At 57.3% G+C, this 19,614-nt stretch overlaps 6 protein-coding genes across 6 annotated transcripts; 5 read left to right on the forward strand and 1 right to left on the reverse strand.

The window, feature by feature from the left end:
• Positions 1 to 18: 18 nt before the first annotated feature.
• FA10DRAFT_268360 (hypothetical protein) lies at positions 19 to 5,670 on the forward strand. Its single transcript, XM_025522294.1, has 7 exons — positions 19 to 522; positions 591 to 798; positions 855 to 1,194; positions 1,260 to 3,755; positions 3,811 to 4,121; positions 4,275 to 5,136; positions 5,222 to 5,670. The coding sequence occupies exons 1-7, from the start codon at positions 55 to 57 to the stop codon at positions 5,523 to 5,525; spliced, it is 4,989 nt and encodes a 1,662-aa protein (XP_025375337.1). The 5' UTR covers positions 19 to 54; the 3' UTR covers positions 5,526 to 5,670.
• Positions 5,671 to 6,197: 527 nt separating this feature from the next.
• On the forward strand, positions 6,198 to 8,177 carry FA10DRAFT_268361 (MFS general substrate transporter). Its single transcript, XM_025522295.1, has 4 exons — positions 6,198 to 6,463; positions 6,528 to 7,817; positions 7,880 to 8,023; positions 8,095 to 8,177. The coding sequence occupies exons 1-4, from the start codon at positions 6,418 to 6,420 to the stop codon at positions 8,106 to 8,108; spliced, it is 1,494 nt and encodes a 497-aa protein (XP_025375338.1). The 5' UTR covers positions 6,198 to 6,417; the 3' UTR covers positions 8,109 to 8,177.
• A 309-nt stretch (positions 8,178 to 8,486) lies between these two features.
• Positions 8,487 to 9,708, forward strand: FA10DRAFT_233469 (beta-lactamase/transpeptidase-like protein; the record flags this gene model as incomplete). Its single annotated transcript, XM_025518951.1, has 2 exons — positions 8,487 to 9,436; positions 9,504 to 9,708. 2 exons carry the CDS (start codon positions 8,487 to 8,489, stop codon positions 9,706 to 9,708), a joined length of 1,155 nt encoding a protein of 384 aa, XP_025375339.1.
• Positions 9,709 to 10,256: 548 nt separating this feature from the next.
• FA10DRAFT_268363 (hypothetical protein) lies at positions 10,257 to 16,796 on the forward strand. The gene is made up of 3 exons (XM_025522296.1): positions 10,257 to 10,556; positions 10,680 to 11,752; positions 11,817 to 16,796. Exons 2-3 carry the CDS (start codon positions 10,726 to 10,728, stop codon positions 16,676 to 16,678), a joined length of 5,889 nt encoding a protein of 1,962 aa, XP_025375340.1. The 5' UTR covers positions 10,257 to 10,556; positions 10,680 to 10,725; the 3' UTR covers positions 16,679 to 16,796.
• A 363-nt stretch (positions 16,797 to 17,159) lies between these two features.
• On the reverse strand, positions 17,160 to 17,727 carry FA10DRAFT_295708 (hypothetical protein; the record flags this gene model as incomplete). The annotated part of the gene is made up of 2 exons (XM_025524479.1): positions 17,397 to 17,727; positions 17,160 to 17,324 (listed from the first exon to the last, which is right to left on the reverse strand). Exons 1-2 carry the CDS (start codon positions 17,676 to 17,678, stop codon positions 17,160 to 17,162), a joined length of 447 nt encoding a protein of 148 aa, XP_025375341.1. The 5' UTR covers positions 17,679 to 17,727.
• Positions 17,728 to 18,815: 1,088 nt separating this feature from the next.
• Positions 18,816 to 19,450, forward strand: FA10DRAFT_272682 (thaumatin-like protein; the record flags this gene model as incomplete). Its single annotated transcript, XM_025523134.1, has 3 exons — positions 18,816 to 18,930; positions 19,004 to 19,182; positions 19,244 to 19,450. The coding sequence occupies 3 exons, from the start codon at positions 18,816 to 18,818 to the stop codon at positions 19,448 to 19,450; spliced, it is 501 nt and encodes a 166-aa protein (XP_025375342.1).
• Between the last annotated feature and the right edge of the window lie 164 nt (positions 19,451 to 19,614).

Consider the following 19,614-nt stretch of genomic DNA (forward strand, 5'->3'; position numbering starts at 1 on the left):
GCTGCTTTCCAACCCACCAGCAGCGTGGCCGCCAGAGGACGGACAGTGGTCACGATGGCACCTACGCCGGCAAAGAGAAAGGGACAGCAAACGCTGTCCAACATGTGGAAGAAGGCACCGGCTCCGGCAGCCTCGGCTCGCCCGGCCCCTCAGCCAACAACGCAGAAACAGCCGGAGGAGAGTGGCACGAAGAAGATCAGCACTAGCAGCAACAGCAGTAGCGACAGCTTCACACCACCTCCGTCCGCGGGGAAGCTGCTGTCCAGAGGGAGTTCGCCATCCAAGGACTTCCAGCAAGACTCACCAACGCCCGTGGGCCGATCGGGCGCGCCTCTCAAGAAGAGCAGCGCGAGCAATGGCGCATACAAGAGCATGGACAGACCAGCGAGTGTCTCTGGCCTCAGCGCCTCACCCAGCCCAGCTAAGGAGCTCACTCCTCCTCAGAGCTCTCCCATGGATATCGATGTTGACGAGAATAAGCGAGACAGCGGCGCTAGCGCGCGCGAAGGCCAGCCTCGAAGGGTGAGTCGAGCTTTCAACGCGTCTCGTGTCTGTTAGGGCGTCCATCTGACAGCTTCTTCTTCGCGCAGCGAGCTGCTGTCAAGCGCTCTGTCAATTACATAGAGTCGGACGACGACGGAATGGGTGACGAAGACGATGATTCCGATCGCTTCTCACCGGAGCCAGAGACGCCGCGCCCTTCGAAACGGACCAAGTCTGGCAGCAAGTCCCGGGCAGCCCTCGACTCGGACGATGAGTTTGATGACTTCATCGTTCCCGACGATGAGCTAATGGAGGGTGAGAATACGAACATGTGGCAGAGGCCGAAAGACGCTGACTTGATCTTAATTTAGCTATGGACGAAGAGGAGGAATCACCGGTCCGGCGTCCCAAGACTAAGGCAAAGGCGTCTAAAGAAGCGGGACCATCAAAAATGGACCTTTATTCGGCTTCTGCTCCTCGCAATGGAAATCCGCAACAACGCAAGCCTGTCAGGCCTGCTTTGGACAGGGCCACTTCATCGAAGCAGAGCTCGTCGAACAACGCCAAGGAGCAGCCGTACGACTTTCTCCTCCCAGAAAATGTCTGTGACGCAGACGGCAACCGGCCAACCGATCCGAATTACGACCGCCGCACCCTCTATATTCCCAACCGAGCTTGGAAAGACTTTACGCCATTTGAGCGGCAATTCTGGTGAGAGTCCCCAGCTGCTCACTTCCCAGAAGCTCATATACTGATACGGAGAGCCTTGCCAAAAGGGAGATTAAGAAAGATCATTACGATCAAGTGATCTTCTTCCAGAAGGGCAAGTTCTACGAACTGTACGAGGACGACGCCCTGATTGGACACCAGCAATTCGGCCTCAAGATCACGGACCGCGTCAAGATGAAGATGGCCGGGGTGCCTGAGGCCAGCTTTGACATGTTCGCCAACAAATTTCTTGCTCTTGGTTACAAGGTCGGCCGCGTAGACCAGCTCGAGACTGCCACGGGCAAGGAGATGCGGACAAAGGGCAAGGGCGGAAAGGCGGCTGACATTGTCGTGCGAGAGCTGGTCCAGGTCATGACGGCAGGTACAATCACCGATGCCAACAACCTCAGCGATGACATGGCCACGTATTGTGTTGCCATCAAGGAAAGCATCGCCGACGAGGAAGGGAATGGTGGTGCTGGCCTTACTGGCGGTGATGATGGAGAAAGCATGAATGCAAAGCCTACCTTTGGCGTCTGCATCGTGGATGCCGCCACGGCCCACTTTGCAATGTCGCACTTCCACGACGATGTTTCACGCGCAGGCCTCGAGACGCTCATTCGATCGCTTCGCATCAAAGAGCTCCTTCATGAAAAGGCCGGCCTGTCAAAGCGCACGCTGAGAATGCTTCGCAATTCGCTTCCAAGCTCGTGCCAAATAACGCTGTTAAAGCCTGGCACCGAGTTCTTGGATGAGCAAGCCACATTGCGCAAGCTCAATGTCCTCTTCCATCCCGACTTGGCCCGACTCTCTCCAGCGCCATCGCTCGATGAAGTGGACGAGGCCGATCCAGAAGTCCTTCCGGGTGCTATTCCAAGCATGCTTGACAAGCCTGAGGCCATCAGCGCTCTGGGCGGTCTGCTCTTCTATCTCGGCCAGCTCAACCTCGACCGAGATCTCAGCGCCAGTCGCAACTTTGCGCTCCTCACCAACCCGCTGCAGCTCAAAGACAGCATGGTCATGGACGCGCAGACCCTTGGGCACCTCAATGTCTTTCAGAATGAGCAGGGGGACAGCCAGGGTACGCTGCTGGAGCTGCTGAACCGTGCAGTGACGCCGTTTGGAAAGCGATTATTCAAGACGTGGCTTCGTTCGCCTTTGAACGACGTGGCAACAATCAAGGCCCGGCAAGACGCGGTTGACGACTTCTTGCGCGACTCATCCTTCCGAGAGAGCTTCGACGAGCTGGCAAAGAGGCTTCCGGACATTGAACGAATCACCTCTCGCATCAATGCCAACAAGTGCCGGCCAAAGGATTTTACAAAGGTTCTTGACGCATTGTCGATGCTCGACGGCAAGATCCAGATGCTCGCCGATCTCGCTTCTCACTTCCAATCTCCTGTTGTTACGGACGTCCTCAGCACGATTCCGCTCGTGTCTGAGAGAGCCCGAAGCCTGCAGTCCATGTTCGACCAGGCGGCAGATGGCTCCTTTTTGCCACGCCGGGGCAAGGACGACGATTACGAAGAGGCAAACGACTACCTAGAAAAGACCGAAGACGAGCTCAACGATGCGCTCAATGAAGCAGCGAGACAGGTTTCGCTCAAGCCTAACCAGGTCAAGTTCAAGCACATTGGCACAAATGAGATATACCAAGTCGAGGTGCCGGCAAAGACAAAGGTTCCAAACGACTGGAACCTCATGTCACAAGCACAAGGTGTTCGGCGCTTTTACCCGCCAGCGGTTCGTCAGCTCGTCAAACAGCTGAAGCAAGCCAGGGAGACGAGATTGGCGACCATCAAGGTATTCAACCAAAAGCTCTTTGGGCAGTTCCAGAAGATGGCCGACGTGTTCTTGTCGGCCACCGCTGGCGTTGCGGATGTCGATTGCCTCCTGAGTCTGGCAAAGGCGTCGCAGGCCATGGGCGAGCCAACGTGCCGACCTGAGCTCATCGATGATGGTCGCGAGGCCGCTGTCGTCGACTTTCAAGAGCTCCGTCACCCCTGCATGGCGGTGGCGACGTCGGCGGAATTCATTGCCAACGATGTGTCTCTCGGCTGCGAGAAGGACGAAAATCTATCCACGATCAAGGCCAGCGCTCCGCGTGTGACGGTCCTCACTGGTGGCAACATGGCGGGTAAGAGTACGATGGCTCGCACGACAGCCACGGGCGTCATCCTTGCCCAGATGGGCTGTCGAGTCCCGGCAACCAAGGCGAGACTCAGTCCCATCGATCGCATTGCCACGCGCATGGGCGCCAATGACCAAATCTTCCAAAATAATTCGACGTTCATGGTTGAGATGCTCGAGGCGGCCAAGATCATCAAAGAGTGTACGCCACGGTCGCTCGTCATCATGGACGAGCTTGGTCGTGGTACTTCGACTTTCGATGGACAAGCGATTGCTTACGCTGTCCTGCACCATCTCGTCATGCGCATGCGCTGCTTGGGCTTCTTCCTTACGCATTATACCAATTTGGCCCACGATTTCGAGGGCCACGTCGGCGTGGTCAACAAGCACATGCAAGTCATCGTCGATGACGAGAGGAAGGAGGTCATCTTCACGTGAGTAAACTGTCTTCTTCTCTCGCTGATCAACAAGAGCTGACTTTGACAACAGATACCGCTTGGTGCCTGGCATTGCCGAGTCTTCTTACGGCACGCAAGTGGCAGCCCTAGCTGGGGTGCCCATGATCGTGTGCGACCGCGCCCAAACGATCTCGGAGGAGTTTGCAGAGGCAACCAAGAAGAGTCAAGCGGAACGATGCAAGGCACAGACGAAACTCCCCATGACACTCTTGAGCGACTTTGCCTTTTTGTGGAGGATCGGCTCCGGCGACGTTAACGTCGACGAGGATGGCAAGGTCGAGGCCCAGCTTGACATCGTCCAAGAGCAGGTCGACAGGATGCTGGGAGCAGAGAAAGACGAGAGTGCGTAGTAACAGAGCCGTAAAAGATCCCAATCTCGTCGACCCATCCGCTCCCCTCCCCCCTTCTATTCATCGCGTCCAGCATGTTTAAGTAGATGAAATGGCGAAGCAAACTTCTATTGACGCACTTTTTTGTCTGTCCTCTTCCCAATAGGAATGCGTGATATGGTCGAGGAAGAGGAGCAACATGCCCTAGACGAGGCAAGGGCGACCACGGCGGTTCTACCAGCGCCTCGAGCGACAGTCTCTTATGGCGGCAGAGGAGCACGACGAGCTCAAGAGCAGCGACAGCAGCAGCAGCGGATCGCTATTGCCCTCGCCGAGAGCAACGATCCAGGCACGGAAGCGACGCCGTCCACACGTATTGGTCACGATATCGAGAGAGGCACAGAGCCGAGTTCCTCGTCCTCGACAGTGGCAAAGCCAAAAAATTTAGGTACCTCGGGAAGAAAATCGGAGCAGATGATCCTGGATCTTGGTCAGAGGATCAGGACAGCGTGCAAGGGGTGTGGCATGTCGTTTGACCGATCCGACGCGGAAGACACAGCGCTGCACAGGAAGATGCACGACGAGGTCGTGCTTGGCGTCGAGTGGAGCGCCAAGCTGGAACGAAGTGGGCAAGTCGAAGACGTTGGGAAACCGGTCAAGATTTTGGCGAAGCTGAGGGAGGATATGAAACGGCTCGAAGGAAAGCCGTCGTCGGACAACGGGCAGGTGCGGATCCTCATCTGTCGCCAAGAGGCGCGAGGCGCCTCAACGGCGTTGCAAAAGAAACTCGTGGAAATCGAGAGGAGGGTGGACGAATCTCTAGGAGCGATCACGAAGGAGTCGGGTTCCAAGAGAACTATGGTTCTCGCCGTGTGGCAGTCGAGGAGAGTCGTTGGAGCTGCCGTCGTCGGGCAGACGAAGCTAGGGATGGCTCGGAGGCTGGTGTCAAGCAGTCAAGAGGCAGTTGCCAGCATCACGTCTTTCAATAATTCGTCGCCGTCGAGCGGCGGCGGTGCCATGTTCGTCTCGTGAGTGTTACGGTGCCTCACCAGAGGGTCAAGGCAGAATTCACTAATCGTCAGCTTCTGTCCTCCCTCTCCCTCAACCCTGCAGAGACCCGTTGCCAGAAGACAAGACACCACCCCTTGCCATTCATCGCATTTTTGTCCTCCCCCTCTTTCGTCGAACGGGCTTGGGAACTGCTCTGCTTGATGCCGCGCTGGAGACAGCCATTTATGGCCTCTCGGCAGCTGAGGTAGAGGCCAGCTGCGGTGGGAGGGCAAACACGACGTCCTTCAGCCAGCCGACGGAGCTTGGGCAGAAGCTAGCTCTGTCGTGGATCAATCACGGTCTGCACGGAGATAAGCAAGCGCCAGTGCTCGTATTTGATGATGACGACGACGAGTGCGATGCATAGAGAGGGGTCCTGGGGAAGCTAGCCAACCCCGACAGTCGGAAGGAAAGTCGGAGGAATCATCCTCTCACTTTACTGTTCGGAGTTTCATTATCATCTGTGCCGAAGTAATTCGTGATCATCTTAGTCTAATATTATTCTGCATGCTCTTTCCCATTTTAAGGCCGAGCCCGCGGGTCATTCCGCCAAGCAAGTAGTCACCTTCGTATTGCACAAATTTTGGCACGAGAACAGTACTGTACGTAGGCGACTTGACTTTGGGATTTGTTGGATCGGTGATCCGACCTACCGTGCTATTGCGCGGCAGAGGACCCTGAGCCTAGAGTCGGCCGTATGAAGGGATTTTACCTCATACGGCAATCAAGCAGACTCACTCCTGCCGCCTCGCCTGTTCTTCCTTTGACTGGCAGGAGATTTGCACACCACGAAAGGGTGCATTATACTACTATGTGTCTCCCCTCGCAGAGACTAGCACATAGCCTTGCCACTGAAGTAAGTCTTTATCCACTTAGCCTGTCTGTTCCTAGGGCCAATCTTATTGGTTCCGCAACGAACTGTCCGTTCCTGCCCCATAATTTTTTCTCTGATTCGGATCAGTGGTGGGGGACTCTGTGCATGAGAAGAGAGAAAGAGGAATGATCAAGGGATGAGTGGGCCTCACGGCTCACAGGCACTCGAAGTGCGGGGGGACCGTGGTGGGGAGGGAAATCACGGCTACAACCACACAAAATTTCCTCATAATGACTGCCCTTCGTTGTCGTTGCCCTCTTTCCCCTCCTCTCTGCTCTGAGATTCTTTCCTGATTCAGACCAGGCATTCTCATCCTCGCGTATCCGATTCCAGCGAAGAAGAGGCACGAGTCACCATGGTTCAGAGTACACCGATGACAAACGACATGTTTCCTCGAGGGCACCCGCGTCGTTTGCCTGCGTGGCGCAAAGGTGGGTTCATCCGTCGGCTGTCACTCCTTCGTAAAGCCATGTTGACGCAGCATCCCATCGGTAGGGGCCCTCCTCGCCACGACGTCTTTTGCCGCCTTTCTGGCCAACTTCTGCGCCGGTGGTCATCTTACGGCATTTGAAGATGTGTCCAAGTCGCTGCATGTGACAATTCCTCAAGCCGCTTCTGCCATCGGCATCGGCATTCTCGGACTCGGCTTCGGGCCTCTTGTCTGGGGACCACTCTCTTCTTCGATTGGACGAAGGCCTACTTGGCTTCTTGCGTGGTCACTCTTCTTCCTCACGACCATTTGGATCGCCTTGTCAGGCAATTATGCCAACTTTGAAGCTTCGAGGTTCCTGGCTGGCTTTACTTCGAGCGTCTCCCAGTCGGTGCCGGCTGCCCAGATCGCAGACATCTTCTCGCCGGCGCACCGAGGTCTCTGCGTGTCCGTGTGGACGTTTGCCATTGTCACAGGTCCCGTCACGGCGCCCATCGTCTGCGCCGGTATCTTGACGGCGACTACCTGGCGATGGATGTACTGGCTCATCGTTATTCTGGCCGGAGCCACGCTCGTTGCTGTGTTCTTCTTCGTCCCCGAGACGCTCGTCATCGACGACGGCTTCTTGTCGCCCGCTCTCTCTGCTTCGTCACCGACTGCGAAGACGGCCGCCGACGAGATCGATGACAAGAAGGAGGCAACGGATGTTGAGACGGGCTCGTCGCACTCCTCAAAGGAGGTTGGCACTGGTGCAGCCGATCGCCAAGCTCGCGTAGGCGTCGCCTGGTACCCATGGAGGGAGCCACTGCGATTCTGCATTCAAATGCTCACGCCGTTCCGGATGGCACTGTTTCTTCCCGTCCTCGTACCCAGCATCGTCTACAGCGTCTTCTTCGGATGGGGTGTCGGCATGACGGTCATCACTCCACAGGTATTCATGAAGCCGCCGTGGAACTTTACCAATGTCGCCGTGGGCGCATCCTTCATGGCAAGCTTCGTTGGTGCGGCCATTGGCAAGTTCTTCGGTGGCTGGTTCTCCGACTTTGTCGTAACACAAGCGACCAAGCGCAAGTCGGCCGCGTCCAGCAGCGCCGAGGCCGCCATCAGAGAGCCGGAGCCGAGGATGTGGGCGCTCCTCTTTGGCCTCCCATTCCTGTTCATCGGTGCCTTCTTCTACGGCTACGGGATCCAACAGAAGGCCGCCTGGCCCGTGGCCGTCATCGTGGGCATGGGCGGGTACTACGTCGGCGTCAACTCGACGCAGAGTGTGGTGCAGACATACGTCGTCGAGTGCCAGCTCACAAAGGCCGCGTACAGCATGGCGCTATTTAACCTGATCAAGTGCATCTTTGCCTGTGAGTCTCTCTATCTTATTGGCAGCACCACCCATATATTGAACGCGGGTCAATCATTGCAGTCGGCGTCACGTACTATCTCCCTGAATGGGCTGCAAAGGACTACTGGTCCTGCTACGGAGCATGTGCAGGTATCGCCCTGGGGCTTGGGCTGCTCCTGGCCGCTTGGCTTCTCGTAGCCGGAAAGGCGACGAGACGATGGCAAGGTGGGTGAAGCTCACAATCGGTCCCTCTGGAATCGGAGTCTGTGGCTAATTGCCTTTACTTGTCCCTGCAGGCATGGTCGAGTGAAGGCCAGCTTGGCGAGAGGAAAATTGCCTTGATATCGCTGCTGCTGTAATTCTATTATCATACATATGATAGCTGCTGAGGTGTGACGACTGAAGTCTTGATGATGGATGGACATGGAAGCGAGAAGCTTTCATGTAGCAATAATTTAGACAAGAGGACGGAGTTTAGATTGACATTGGCGTGACTTCTGGATCCACATCTGCAACAAAAATTGTGGGGAAGGTCCGCCACTCCACCCTGTGACACCCCATGACACGGGCGCACGGTGTGGCGCCGGCCTCCAACACTCGGTCCCGCTTGCTCAGCCCCGCGTGTTCACTTTCCACCAGCTGAGAAAAACCCTCCCACCTTTCATCGGCCACCACTGCGCAACACAAGATGGCGCTGCAAGAGAAGCTACAGAAAGAGCTCGATGCCGAATGCGCCGATTCAAACCGTATCCCAGGCGCAATCTTGTTTCTGGCCGACCGAAAGGGCGACACGCTAGCCCACGTCGCCAGTGGAGTGCGCTCCGTCGAGACAAAAGAGCCCATGGCAGCCGACCAGCTGCACTGGATCGCTTCGTGCACCAAGCTCATCACGGCTATCGCCTGCATGCAGCTCGTGGAGCAGGGCAAGCTCAAGCTTGACGAGCCCGTCGAATCCATCGTGCCTGAGCTGGGCCAAGCCATGGTTGATGATGGCAGTGGCCAGCTGCGAGAGCCAAAGACAAAGGTGACCCTCACACACCTCCTCACGCACACGGCGGGTCAGAGCTACGAATTCTTCAACCCGCAGACGTGTGACTACTTTAAGAAGATTGGCGCAAAGCCATTCAGCTCCTCAAAGAAAACAATCACGGCGCCCCTCGTCTCTGAGCCGGGCACAAAGTGGGAGTACGGCACGAGCATTGACTGGGTTTCGCAGATCATCGAGCGCGTCAGTGGCACAGACCTTGACTCGTACTTCAAAAAGCACATCTTCGAGCCACTGGGCATCAAGTCGATGACGACCAAGCCCGAGACGGGTATCGCCGGAGGTGTCAAAGCGAGGCTTGCCGGGTTGCATCAGCGCGGCAAGGACGGAAACATAAGTGCGACTCCGCATCTCATTCAGCTCGATGAGTCCAAGATCGAGGTGCAGTACGGTGGGGCGGGCCTCTTTGCCAACGCGGCAGAGTACTGCCAGGTCTTGATCGCGCTTCTCAACCACGGAACGCACCCAAAGACCAAGGCTCAGATTCTCAAGCCCACCTCGGTCGATGAGCTTTTCAAAAACCGCTTACCCGAGAATTTGGTGGCGGATCTCGACAGGCCGTTCGAAGCTGCCATACCCGAGATCAGCAACAGGTAGGCCCTCATTATCTCGCTTCCACGGACTCGACAGCTGCTGATTTTGCACATGTATACTCGACAGGTTTATCAGCCTGGAGGGCATAGCCAAGCAGTGGTCATACGGTGGTCAGACTACGCCTGAGGGGGTGGCGAACGGACGAAGCAGCAAGTCGGCGTGGTGGGCCGGAATTGCCAACCACTACTGGTTCATGGACATGGAGACCGGTGTCTGCGGCATGATCCAGTGCCAGATCCTTCCCTTCTTTGACCCTTACGTCGTCCCGTGAGGCAGCCACTCTCAGCGCACAGCATCTGCAAGCCAGCTAATCCCCACCGTTTACACAGCTTCTTCTTCTTCAAGGCCGAGGCTGCCGCTCATCAATACGCCAAAACGGGCAAGGTGTGATTTTGGCACGGGAGCCCAAATAAGGAAAGACCAGCATCACGCCGTCGCGACTCACGTGAACGGTGCGCGTCTTTGAGTTTGTCTCTGAGCTCTACTTTTCAACAAATCTGAACCAAAGTTGGGTTTTTCTTGGTCCTGGTAAAAGGTCCCTCTTGCGCGGGCTGTCAAGGAATCGGACTATCCGTCCGTCTGCGCGCTGGTTCGTGCTGCGCAGAATGGTGCTGGAGCGCGCAAGCCGACCAGCAACTCCAACGCCTTTGCCCTGGCGTGGCGCAAAGAGGGAGAAGCCGAGATTGCTTCTTGTGAAGAACATTGTTTGTTGGCTCCAATAACAAAAGGCTAAAGAGGTTGAATTTGAAAAAACAAGACGCGCCAAAAGGGAACGAAAGGGTAGTTAGTGTCTTGACCTTTGTTTAGACTCTGCCTCCTATCCTCCTCAACTTCTTCGCTGGCTTCGGTACCGTCTTCCGGCTGGCTCGGCCGCTCCTCTTTCCTCCGTCACTTTTCATTGTGACGCAGGTCTCTCCTCCGTGCGACCAACAACGTTCAACGAGCAATCTCCAGCAGGACAATCTGGACGACTGAGAGACGGAGAAGGGTGCCGCGGAGTGTACGCACGTAGACTCTTGCAAGGGCAAAGAACACAGGGACGTGGCTATCTTTCCCTGCGCCTCGTCACCGCCGAAAGCGCACTTTGGCCCACCTGGGCCCGTTCTCTTGCGCGACAATGTGAGAGTCATGTCACACTTAAGCTCAAATTGGCCCGACCTGGATTGCCGAAGCGGCCCGAGCGCATTCTGACAACAAGCGAAAGACGTTTCCACTGACGATTATTTGCCTCTCTTTTCATAGACTACCAACTTAACGACAGAAGACACATAGGAAGAGAAGCAGCAGCATGTCGTCGCTAGGAAACGGCGAGCCCCCAACGCCTTCGCCGAAACCTCGGGGCGGAAACAATGGCGGCCAGCTCAATTTCCCCCGTCCACCCAGAGGCCGGAGGAGTGGGAGCAACCTTCGACGGTCCCATGCGGCAGATGGTAGCAGTGGCGAGCCGTATGCAGCAGCAGGGGGCTCTTCGGAGTCCGAGTCAGACAACAATCTGACGGAGGCCGCCATCTCTAGACCGTCTTCGCCTCCAGTGTTGGCAAGCGCTGCTGCTGCTGCGGCAGCGGCGCAGGGATCGACGTTGTCGGACAAGGACATGACGCTCCGTAATGCCAGCGAGATTCTCCAAGGATTACTTGGGGACACAAGCAACGGCATGAACGCGACGGGCGAGCTGGGAAAGGCATTCATCGATCAGCAGATTCGACTCCAGCAGCTGGCAGAGCAGGTTGCCAGCACGCTGCAGGAGGGCAACGCCAGCCGAGAAGAGGGCCGACAAAACAGCGACGAGGTGTTTGAAGGCGTTGCAGAAGGATCGGGATCGGGTGTCTCTGCACGAGACAGGGAGCTTCTGGAGAGCATTGCGATGGAAGTTGACGAGATCAAGAGGGAAAGGACCCGATTGGTACGCCAGCTCATCGAGCAGAGCAGGACCGAGGCCGTCCAGACCGAGGCACGATCGAGAGAGGAGGCCGAATACTACTTTCGCGAGGTCATTCTTCCCGGTGTCGGCGGCCATCCAGGTGGCATGTCGGAGTCATCCACAGTCTCGAGCCTGGCCACGCCGACGAAGCTCACCCCTTCGGCCAAGGATCGACGGCGGCAGAAGAATGCGACGGCGCCGTCCAATGCCCTCAATCGGGACTCCAACTTTGTCAATGACATTGAGCGAAGCTTGCTCGTCGAACTGAGGAGGCTCCAGGCCCTCGTCTCCGAGAGAGACGAGCAGATTCGGAACTTGCGCGACGACCGAGACCAGCATCAGAGCCTGCTCCAGAAGAGTGAAACAAACCTCAAGAGGGAGATTGCAGAAAGAAGTGAGTGACGATGAAAGGGGACTCTCATGTGCACGCACGCAATCTGACGACGTGTTACCTATAGCGGCCAAGGACGCGCAGCTGTACGACATCCAGGCCAGCGCCCAAGAGTGGGATGTGAAGCGTACCGAGCTCGAGTCGGCTGTCAGCAGCGCCGAAAACGAGGCAAGGAGGTTGAAGCGGCAGCTCATGGAAAAGACGGACACCAATGAGAGCCTGACGGCGAACAACGAGGAGCTGCAGAACAAGGTCGATGAGCTCAAAAACAAGCTCATCACTGTCAATGCTCAGCACAATGCTGGTCAAAAGACCATCATCAACCTCAAGAAGGAGGCAGACGACCTCAAGGAAGAGATTCAGCAGCAAAAGAAGGCAACAATTCCCCCGAGCACGAGCGCACAGCTCAACATGAGCATGACTGGGTCCGAAGCTTCGGCAGACGGACGCCTCCGCTCAGAGAACCTTGGCGCTACGCCCGAAGGCCCCGCAGGAAGGAGAGCCGGAGGACCTGACACATTGACGCCCTCCAACTCGCAGTCCTTTGAGCTGCAGTCGCCGGCGGACCGCGTGAAACGCAGCGGGCGGGTCGAGGACCTCGAGTCAAAGCTGGCGAAGAGCCAAGAGCACGCGATTCGATGGAAGAGAAAGTTCAATGAGCTTCGGGCCAAGAGTGGTCAAAAGGGCGAACCAGACTCTTCGGGTGCCGAGGAAAGCCTCGATGAGGACGACGAGGAGCACTTTGTGGACGTCGGAACGTCTCCCAAAAAGGCAAGGTCAGGCATGCCTCGCAGCTCCACGCACTCCCGAATTGTCGGCTCTGGTCGCAGATTCAACAGCATGGCGCGAACGCTGGGAATCCGAGGTGCCGATCGAGGCTCCATCTCTTCCGAAGACGACCTGCAGCCCGACGAGGAGGTCACGCCAGACAACTCGATGGAACGGTCCTTCAACGACGAGAGCGGCAGCGTTGGCTCTTCTTCCGCTCGCGCTTCCCTCGAGGGATTCGACGCCGACTTTGCCGATCCATCCAAGCCCGAGTACGGAAGCGCAAAGAAGAACAACAAGAGGAGATCCACCTATACGCCAGCCAACTTCTCCGCCGCAAAGGCAAGTCCCCTTTCGAGGCAGATCGACCTCGAGCCCGATGATCACGACGTCAGCAGCACTCATCGGCCCGGCTCGGAAATCTACGAGCCCAATGCGCTTGGTGCCGAGCTTGCTGCGCTTGGCGATCAGGAAGAGCAGCAAGAGGAGGACCTGCTGGGCCCGGCGTTGGAGGAGCGAGACGAGATGCATCGTCAAGCCGTCGCAGATCTCGAGCAGAAGCATGCCGCTCTCTTAGCCGAGGCTCAGGCAAAGCATGCAATCCTGTTGGAGGAACGAGACGCCAGCCACGCGGCCGCTCTTGCCAGCCGTGAACGCGGCCATTCAGATGCCATGGCTGAATCGAGTGGTTCCCACGCTGCTGCTCTTGCCGATGCTGAGGCCAGGCATGCCGCTCAGACGGCCGAAATCGAGCAGAGGCACGCAGCTGCCGTCACCGAGCTGGAGGTGAACCACTCGCGAGCTCTGGGCGATGTACACGAGAGGCACCGCAAGGCTCTCGGCGTCCGCGACGACGGCCACGAAGAGGCCGTGGCGCAGCTCGAGCAAAAGCACAGCGAGAAGCTCAAGGCGGCTCTGGCCGACGCTGCAAAGCTGCACGAGTCATCGACCGTCGAGATGAGGAAGCGCCACGCCGAGGATCTGGCCGCCAAGGTGGCTGAGGGATCCGCTGCCCTCGCAGCTGCCGAAGCACTGCACAAAAAGATGGTCTCCGAAGCACAAGCCGAAGGGAGCGCCGCGCTCGAAAGGCAATCTCGAGCGCACGACCGAGCGCTGCATGCCAAGGACCGCGAAGCCAAGGAACAGGTGCTCTCGTTGCAGGCTAGTAACAGTGCTGCTCTCGAGAAGCAGTCGCGCGCACACGATCAGGCCCTGTCGCTCAAGGATCAAGAAGCCCAAGAGCAGTTGGTCACCCTTCAAGCCGGACACGAGGAGGCCATGAAGCAGCGCGATGCGGCTCACAACCAGGCCGTCTCGCAGCGCGACGTCATTATCCGAGCAAAGGAAGAAGAAATCTCGCAAATGCGAGCTCGCTTGAGCCTCTTGGAAAACGAGCTGGCCACTGTCAAGGCGAAGATAGATCAGTCGGTCAAGGCGCACGACGAGGCCAGAGAGGAGCTCGCAAAGGCGCACGCTTCGCGTCAGGAGGTGGAAAGCAAGCTGGCGCAGGCCACAGAAGCTGCTGCTGCTGCTACGGCGGCAGCCGCGGCCGCGGCCGCCGCCACTGCTGCTTCAGCGCAGGCAGACAAGTCAATGGCCAATGACGCAGACGACGAAGAATTCGAGGACGCTGTCGAGGCAGGCCAAGAGATGGATGTTGCTAACCGAAGCGTCGATGTGTCTGACAAGGGCAGCGACGACGAGGACGAGACACCTGGCACGCCAGGGGATGTTGTCCAGGAGCCATCATCCACCAAGGCTGAGACATTGACGGAAGAGACGGCCGGCATTCGCAAGGTGGTCCTTGCCGATCTGCGAGACACAGGCTGCCAGACCGACGATGCAATGTGGGACGAGTACCAACGGCAACGTCTGTTTGGACCGAGCACGTCTGCTGATGGCGAGGACACCATCCAGGCAGGACCGGGCGGCATCTTGGTCCTCGGCAGCCAAAAGAAGCCTGCAGTCCAGCTCTCGGCCACCTCTTTGCCCAACTCCATCAATGCCAACCCGACTCGACCTCGCGATTCGGTCAGCACCTTTGGCGGTAACCGAGACGGGACGTCCAATGCCTCGAACAGGGCTGAGTCTCCAGCGCCGACGATGTACACTGTGGGCGCCGTCACGGGTCCTAATGGCAGCCGTCGCTCCTCGGTCGATTCAAGCCTGCACCCGCCTGCAGGCGACCAGGGCGAGGTGCCTCCGATGCCAGATCGAAGCAAGCCACCTGTGATGAGCGTCCCTCCCCCGCCAAATATGCCACCGCCTCCCAACTTGCCCACCAAGCAGCAGAGGGCGGCTGCGGCTGCTGCTGCTGCAATCGAGGTAGCTCCTCCCAGACCAACTTCACCGCCACCTGCGGACCTCGTCTCGCGTGCTCAAAGAACGCTCCAAGTGCCCACGCCAGGTGCCGCATCAGGTCGCTCGTCTCAAGGCCTGCCTCCGCCGAGCTCCTATGTACCACCAAACACCATCTCCTCATCGAGGGCGCGACCCGGCTCGTCGGGCAGTGTTGCAAACGTGAGGACCCGCAAGGGATCCGATGCCCCCAGCGTTCAGAGCCAGCGTCCTCCTAGCAGTCTCTCCCGACGTTCGACGCAGCAGCAACGAAGAGCACCGTCTGCGCAATCGTTTGCCTCAGACGTGACTTCGGACATGAGCAGGCCCACGTCTGTTGCCTCAATGTATGGACTTGAGGGTCTCGACGGCCATTCAAAGATTGCTGGGGCGACCAATTCGACCGATCCAGCGGTGATTGCATCGATAACGCAGACGATGATTGGCGAGTACCTGTACAAATACACGCGGAGGTCCATGGGTCGCAACGGGCACTCGGACAAGCGACACCGACGTTACTTCTGGGTTCACCCCTACACGAAAACGCTGTACTGGACCGTCACTGATCCGGGCGGAGACCAGACAAGCGAGGGGCTGAGCAAGAGCGCCAACATTGAGGATGTCAGCGTGGTCGATGATGACAACACGAGCCCTCCCGGCCTTTACCATCTCTCCATTCTCGTCAAGACTTCAGCTCGCGACATCAAGCTCACTGCTTCGGATCGCGAACGGCACGAAACATGGCTCCGAGCCCTCGAATACCTCGTCAATCGTTCATCGTCGCCGCAAGACCAGCAGAATGCCGGTGAAGAGCCCGAGATTGGTGGGCGAACCGAGGTTGATGAGATGGGCGTGTTGAGGCCACCTCGTCAACGTGCCCAGACAAGCAGCATCCGATCTCGAACGTTCCTCTCTCCAAACCGGAGCTTTGTGAGCAGCATCAGCGGACGGGCCCGGAGAGGAAGTGCAGTCTCGGTGGAGTCGCTCGACGCAACGCCAAAGCCCCGGACCGGTGCTAGCGGAGGGACCTACGCTGCCAGTTCAATGAAGTCCACCTCTTCGGCTGCCGCTGGGAAACGACGCGACACAGGCGCGAAGGAATACCTCGAGCAGTGGGAGGCTCTGCGGAATGCCAACGCCAACGTACCCACCAGTCCTGGCTCGAAAGTCAGCATGGGCAGCGTCGGTGGCGCCAGCAGCATTGCTCCTCGACCGTCTTCTCAACAGCAGCGACGGGGAGATCTGGCCAGCCAATTCTTTGGCCGCAGAGACTCTCGGACAGCAGACGCTTCCGTCGACGAAGTCTACTCGCCAAGCAACACTGCCAAGAAGACGGCGGAGCAGATGCTGGAAGAGGATGAGGAGAACGGATTCGAGGGACTGGACAATGTGCGTGCGTGCTGCGATGGCAAGCACGACGTTGGCAGCCTGGCCCACAAGCATCACCACCACCATCATCACCGTGATCACCCGCGCTACAGTCGCCGGAACAGCAATCACGACAGCACCGTCACGCGGCCGAGGTCGAGCACGGGTGCGTGGAGCAAGCACAGACGCGAGGCCAGCAACGAGGGCAATGCGATGCGACCGAGTAGCCCTCCGCCCCAGCTGGGGCCCCTGAATCTCAACAGCATCGATGCGGCAACGGCACCAGCCAAAAAGGACAGGGGAAACAACTCATCTACCGACTCGCACATGTCCTCGGCGCGGGGCAAGACGAGCGAAGACTGGTTCTCAGCCGCCGAAGAGGGCCCTGGCGCCGGCATGGGCCACAACAGCTACACGGAAAGGGTGCAGACCATCCGTTCGTCGTCGAGAAGGTGAAGCACATCTCCCTTTTACCCTTCCTTTCTTCCATAACAGTCGCTCGTATTTTGATTAAATTCTTGTATACAATAATGGGCCACGTTCGTTTCTCTCCTTTCTCAATCACATCTCACTTCGTTGATGCCCAGTCGTCTGTTTGAGCCTGCAAGGTGCAGCAGATCGTCGGTGAGAGATGGTAATGTTGCTCTCGCCGAGAACGCCAATTGCAGCGGTCTTCTCTGGAAGCGCCTCAGCACGTCGTCTAAAGCGAAGAGATAACAGTCTCACAACTAGTCCGCTGATTGAGGATAACTTAGGTGATTCACCCAATTAGGTGATCGGCTTTCAGCGAAGATCCGAGGCCATGAATATTTCAGATTAGTTTAGTTTAGGGGTTGATGTAGGGTCGAAAGAGTTGATATTCTTTGCTCGGACCAATACTCGGGTAGGGACTGCAGAGCTCAATTCAAAGCCAGGCCGGCTGCCGAAGATGACCCTCTCAGCAGAATTGAATCTTGATGTTAGAGTCGGGACCGGTGACCTGGCGCTGGGCCGTGTAGTCATCGAACTTGTAGAAGGCGTTGTGAGGGCCGCAGTGGGAGTTCCTGCACGTTGCGCCGACCGAGTTGCCGTGGCCATCGTCGAGGGTGAACCTGGCAGGGTGCTTTCGAGGAAAAAAGGAGTGAGCATGGACAAGCACGGGGCAGCAGATAGACTCGGCCAACTATTTACGTACGTTGAAGCGGTGAGGTGGAATGAGCGTAATGTCAGCGGACGAGACACCATTGACGAGGCTGAATTCGACCGAGGTAGCACCCTGACCGTTGATGTCTTTCGATGCCTGGGCAATACCGCCACGAACGTCACCTTTGAAAGTATGCTTGCCGGCGCCATAAATGGGGTGGCCGGGGATCTGGACCGTGGTAGGACCACCACACTTGTTGATAACATGGACAGTATGGGCGGCCGCGGCCACTGCCGAGGTGATGAGGAAGACAAGAGAAGCCTTGAAGATCATCGTTCTGAAAAGAGCAAGGTTTTGGGGGCGCTGTCGATGAGAGGTGTCGAGATGTAGTGAAGGACTTCGTGACGGTAGAGCGAGCGGAAGGCTAGCGGTGCCAACTTTATATAGCTTGTAGGTTGCTACTTGGCCTGCTCCTAAGGGAGGCTATTGCTGGTGTCTCTTGCTTTCCCTTTACTTGGACGGAGTTGCCTCTTCGCAGGTTGCCTGACCGTGCGTGAAGAATCTGAAGATAGATCAGGTCGCCGCGTAAAACGGCATGTAGAGAGGTGCCACAGACGGTAAAGCACAATAATAGATAGTGCTTGCTGCGTTGTCCCCCACCTGAACGACGAAATCTGAAAGGAGACGGTGTTCTCCACCCTATATCTTGCCAGAGATATTGCCGTCACGCATTGTGAAAGTGACACTGAGCTAGCATGGGTCTGACGACACTGGCGTGCTCAACTCGAAAGACAACATCCTGCAGATCGGACGCAGCAACTCGACATGCCACCTTCCACTTGCTCTCGACTGGCGGGAAAAGACAAATATGGAAATAGACACCAGCAAGGACGCAATGGGTGGGTCGCCCTCTTCGGTCTTGAGCAAAAGTTGGGGAACACACTGGCCTTGGCACGAATGAATGAAGGGCGATGGAGGGCAATTTTATTTAATACCGATCCAGCAACGTCAGGGAGCGTCGCCTACTTGTGAGACAGGGCTCACCAGCACCTGCAGCGGGACAGCGGCGCTCATCACGAGCAAACTCCTTTGCACCATTTCTGCTTTCGGCTGACCTGGGCCTCTTTGCGAGTGCGCGAACGAGTTGAACAGTGCGCAGAAAATACTTGGACGGAAATGTAGCTGCACATTCAGGCGGGGAGAGAGGGAGCGGCGGACCCTCGCGTCAAAGGCAGAAGTGTTGCTCGGCGGGCAAAGTCAGCCGGGTCGAGCGGCGCAAATGCGAGTCTGAGAAGACATAAAAGAGGGTGAAGTGGGCAGTCAGCGGCATTGGCCTCGCCTCCTTCACCAGACTCTTGACACACACACACTCTCTTTCTCGCTCAGCGACTCGAATCCGCCTTCCCCAATTTCAAAGGCAAGATGCTGTCCCTCCATTTTGTTGCCGTCGCCGTCCTGGCCTCACTCTCTATGGCCCACGCTTTCAGGATCCACTTCCACAACAATTGCCCCTACACCATCTGGCCTGCTGTTGGCAAGGCCCCCAACGGCCGGCCTGACAACTCGGTCCACTTTGGAACACGCCGTGGGTAGCATTCTTCGCAAGAATACAGGCAAATATGAAAGTGCAGCTAAGTACTTAGACACCGCTCTCGCAGTCAACAGCGGCGCAGGAGTCTCTTTCGACGTTGCCGACAGTGAACGTGGGATCCGTGCTTGGGGCCGCACCGGCTGCGATGTGAACGGAGCCAATTGCAAGACGGGCGCCTGCACCGGTGGCCAGACGTGCAATGACGCCGGTATCACCAGTCACGCGCTCCTGTCCGAGTACGGCGCGGTCAGTCTGAAGCTTCAGCTGTCTGCTGCCATCTTTACTAATGCCTTTTCCGCTCCGCTAGGGCAACGATGGCCGCGAGTACTGGAACCTGTCGTACGTCGGTGGCATCATCAACATCCCCACCCGCCTTACTGGACCCGATGGACAGTCTGTGCTGTGCCTTCCCGGCAATTGCCCTCCCGACCAGGCTTTCCAAGGCCCTGAAGATTTCAAGGCCGTCCGCAGCTCGGCAGCCGGCGGCACCTACACCCATCTTTTCTGCCCTTGAGCCATTACCTACGGCAGTAGAGTCCCTCTCTTTTTTAGGCGTCTCTCTACGGTCGTATTTCTCAGAGGTCATATTTCTTCCACTGGGCAGGGCAATAAATCTTACTGTCACTACAGCGACAGGTCAGTGCCTGGAAGTTGTTATTTGTTGTCGGCCCGATTTGC

This window comes from Acaromyces ingoldii (assembly GCF_003144295.1).
Source record: "Acaromyces ingoldii strain MCA 4198 unplaced genomic scaffold FA10scaffold_5, whole genome shotgun sequence".
NCBI classification, from domain to species: Eukaryota; Fungi; Basidiomycota; class Exobasidiomycetes; order Exobasidiales; family Cryptobasidiaceae; genus Acaromyces; species Acaromyces ingoldii.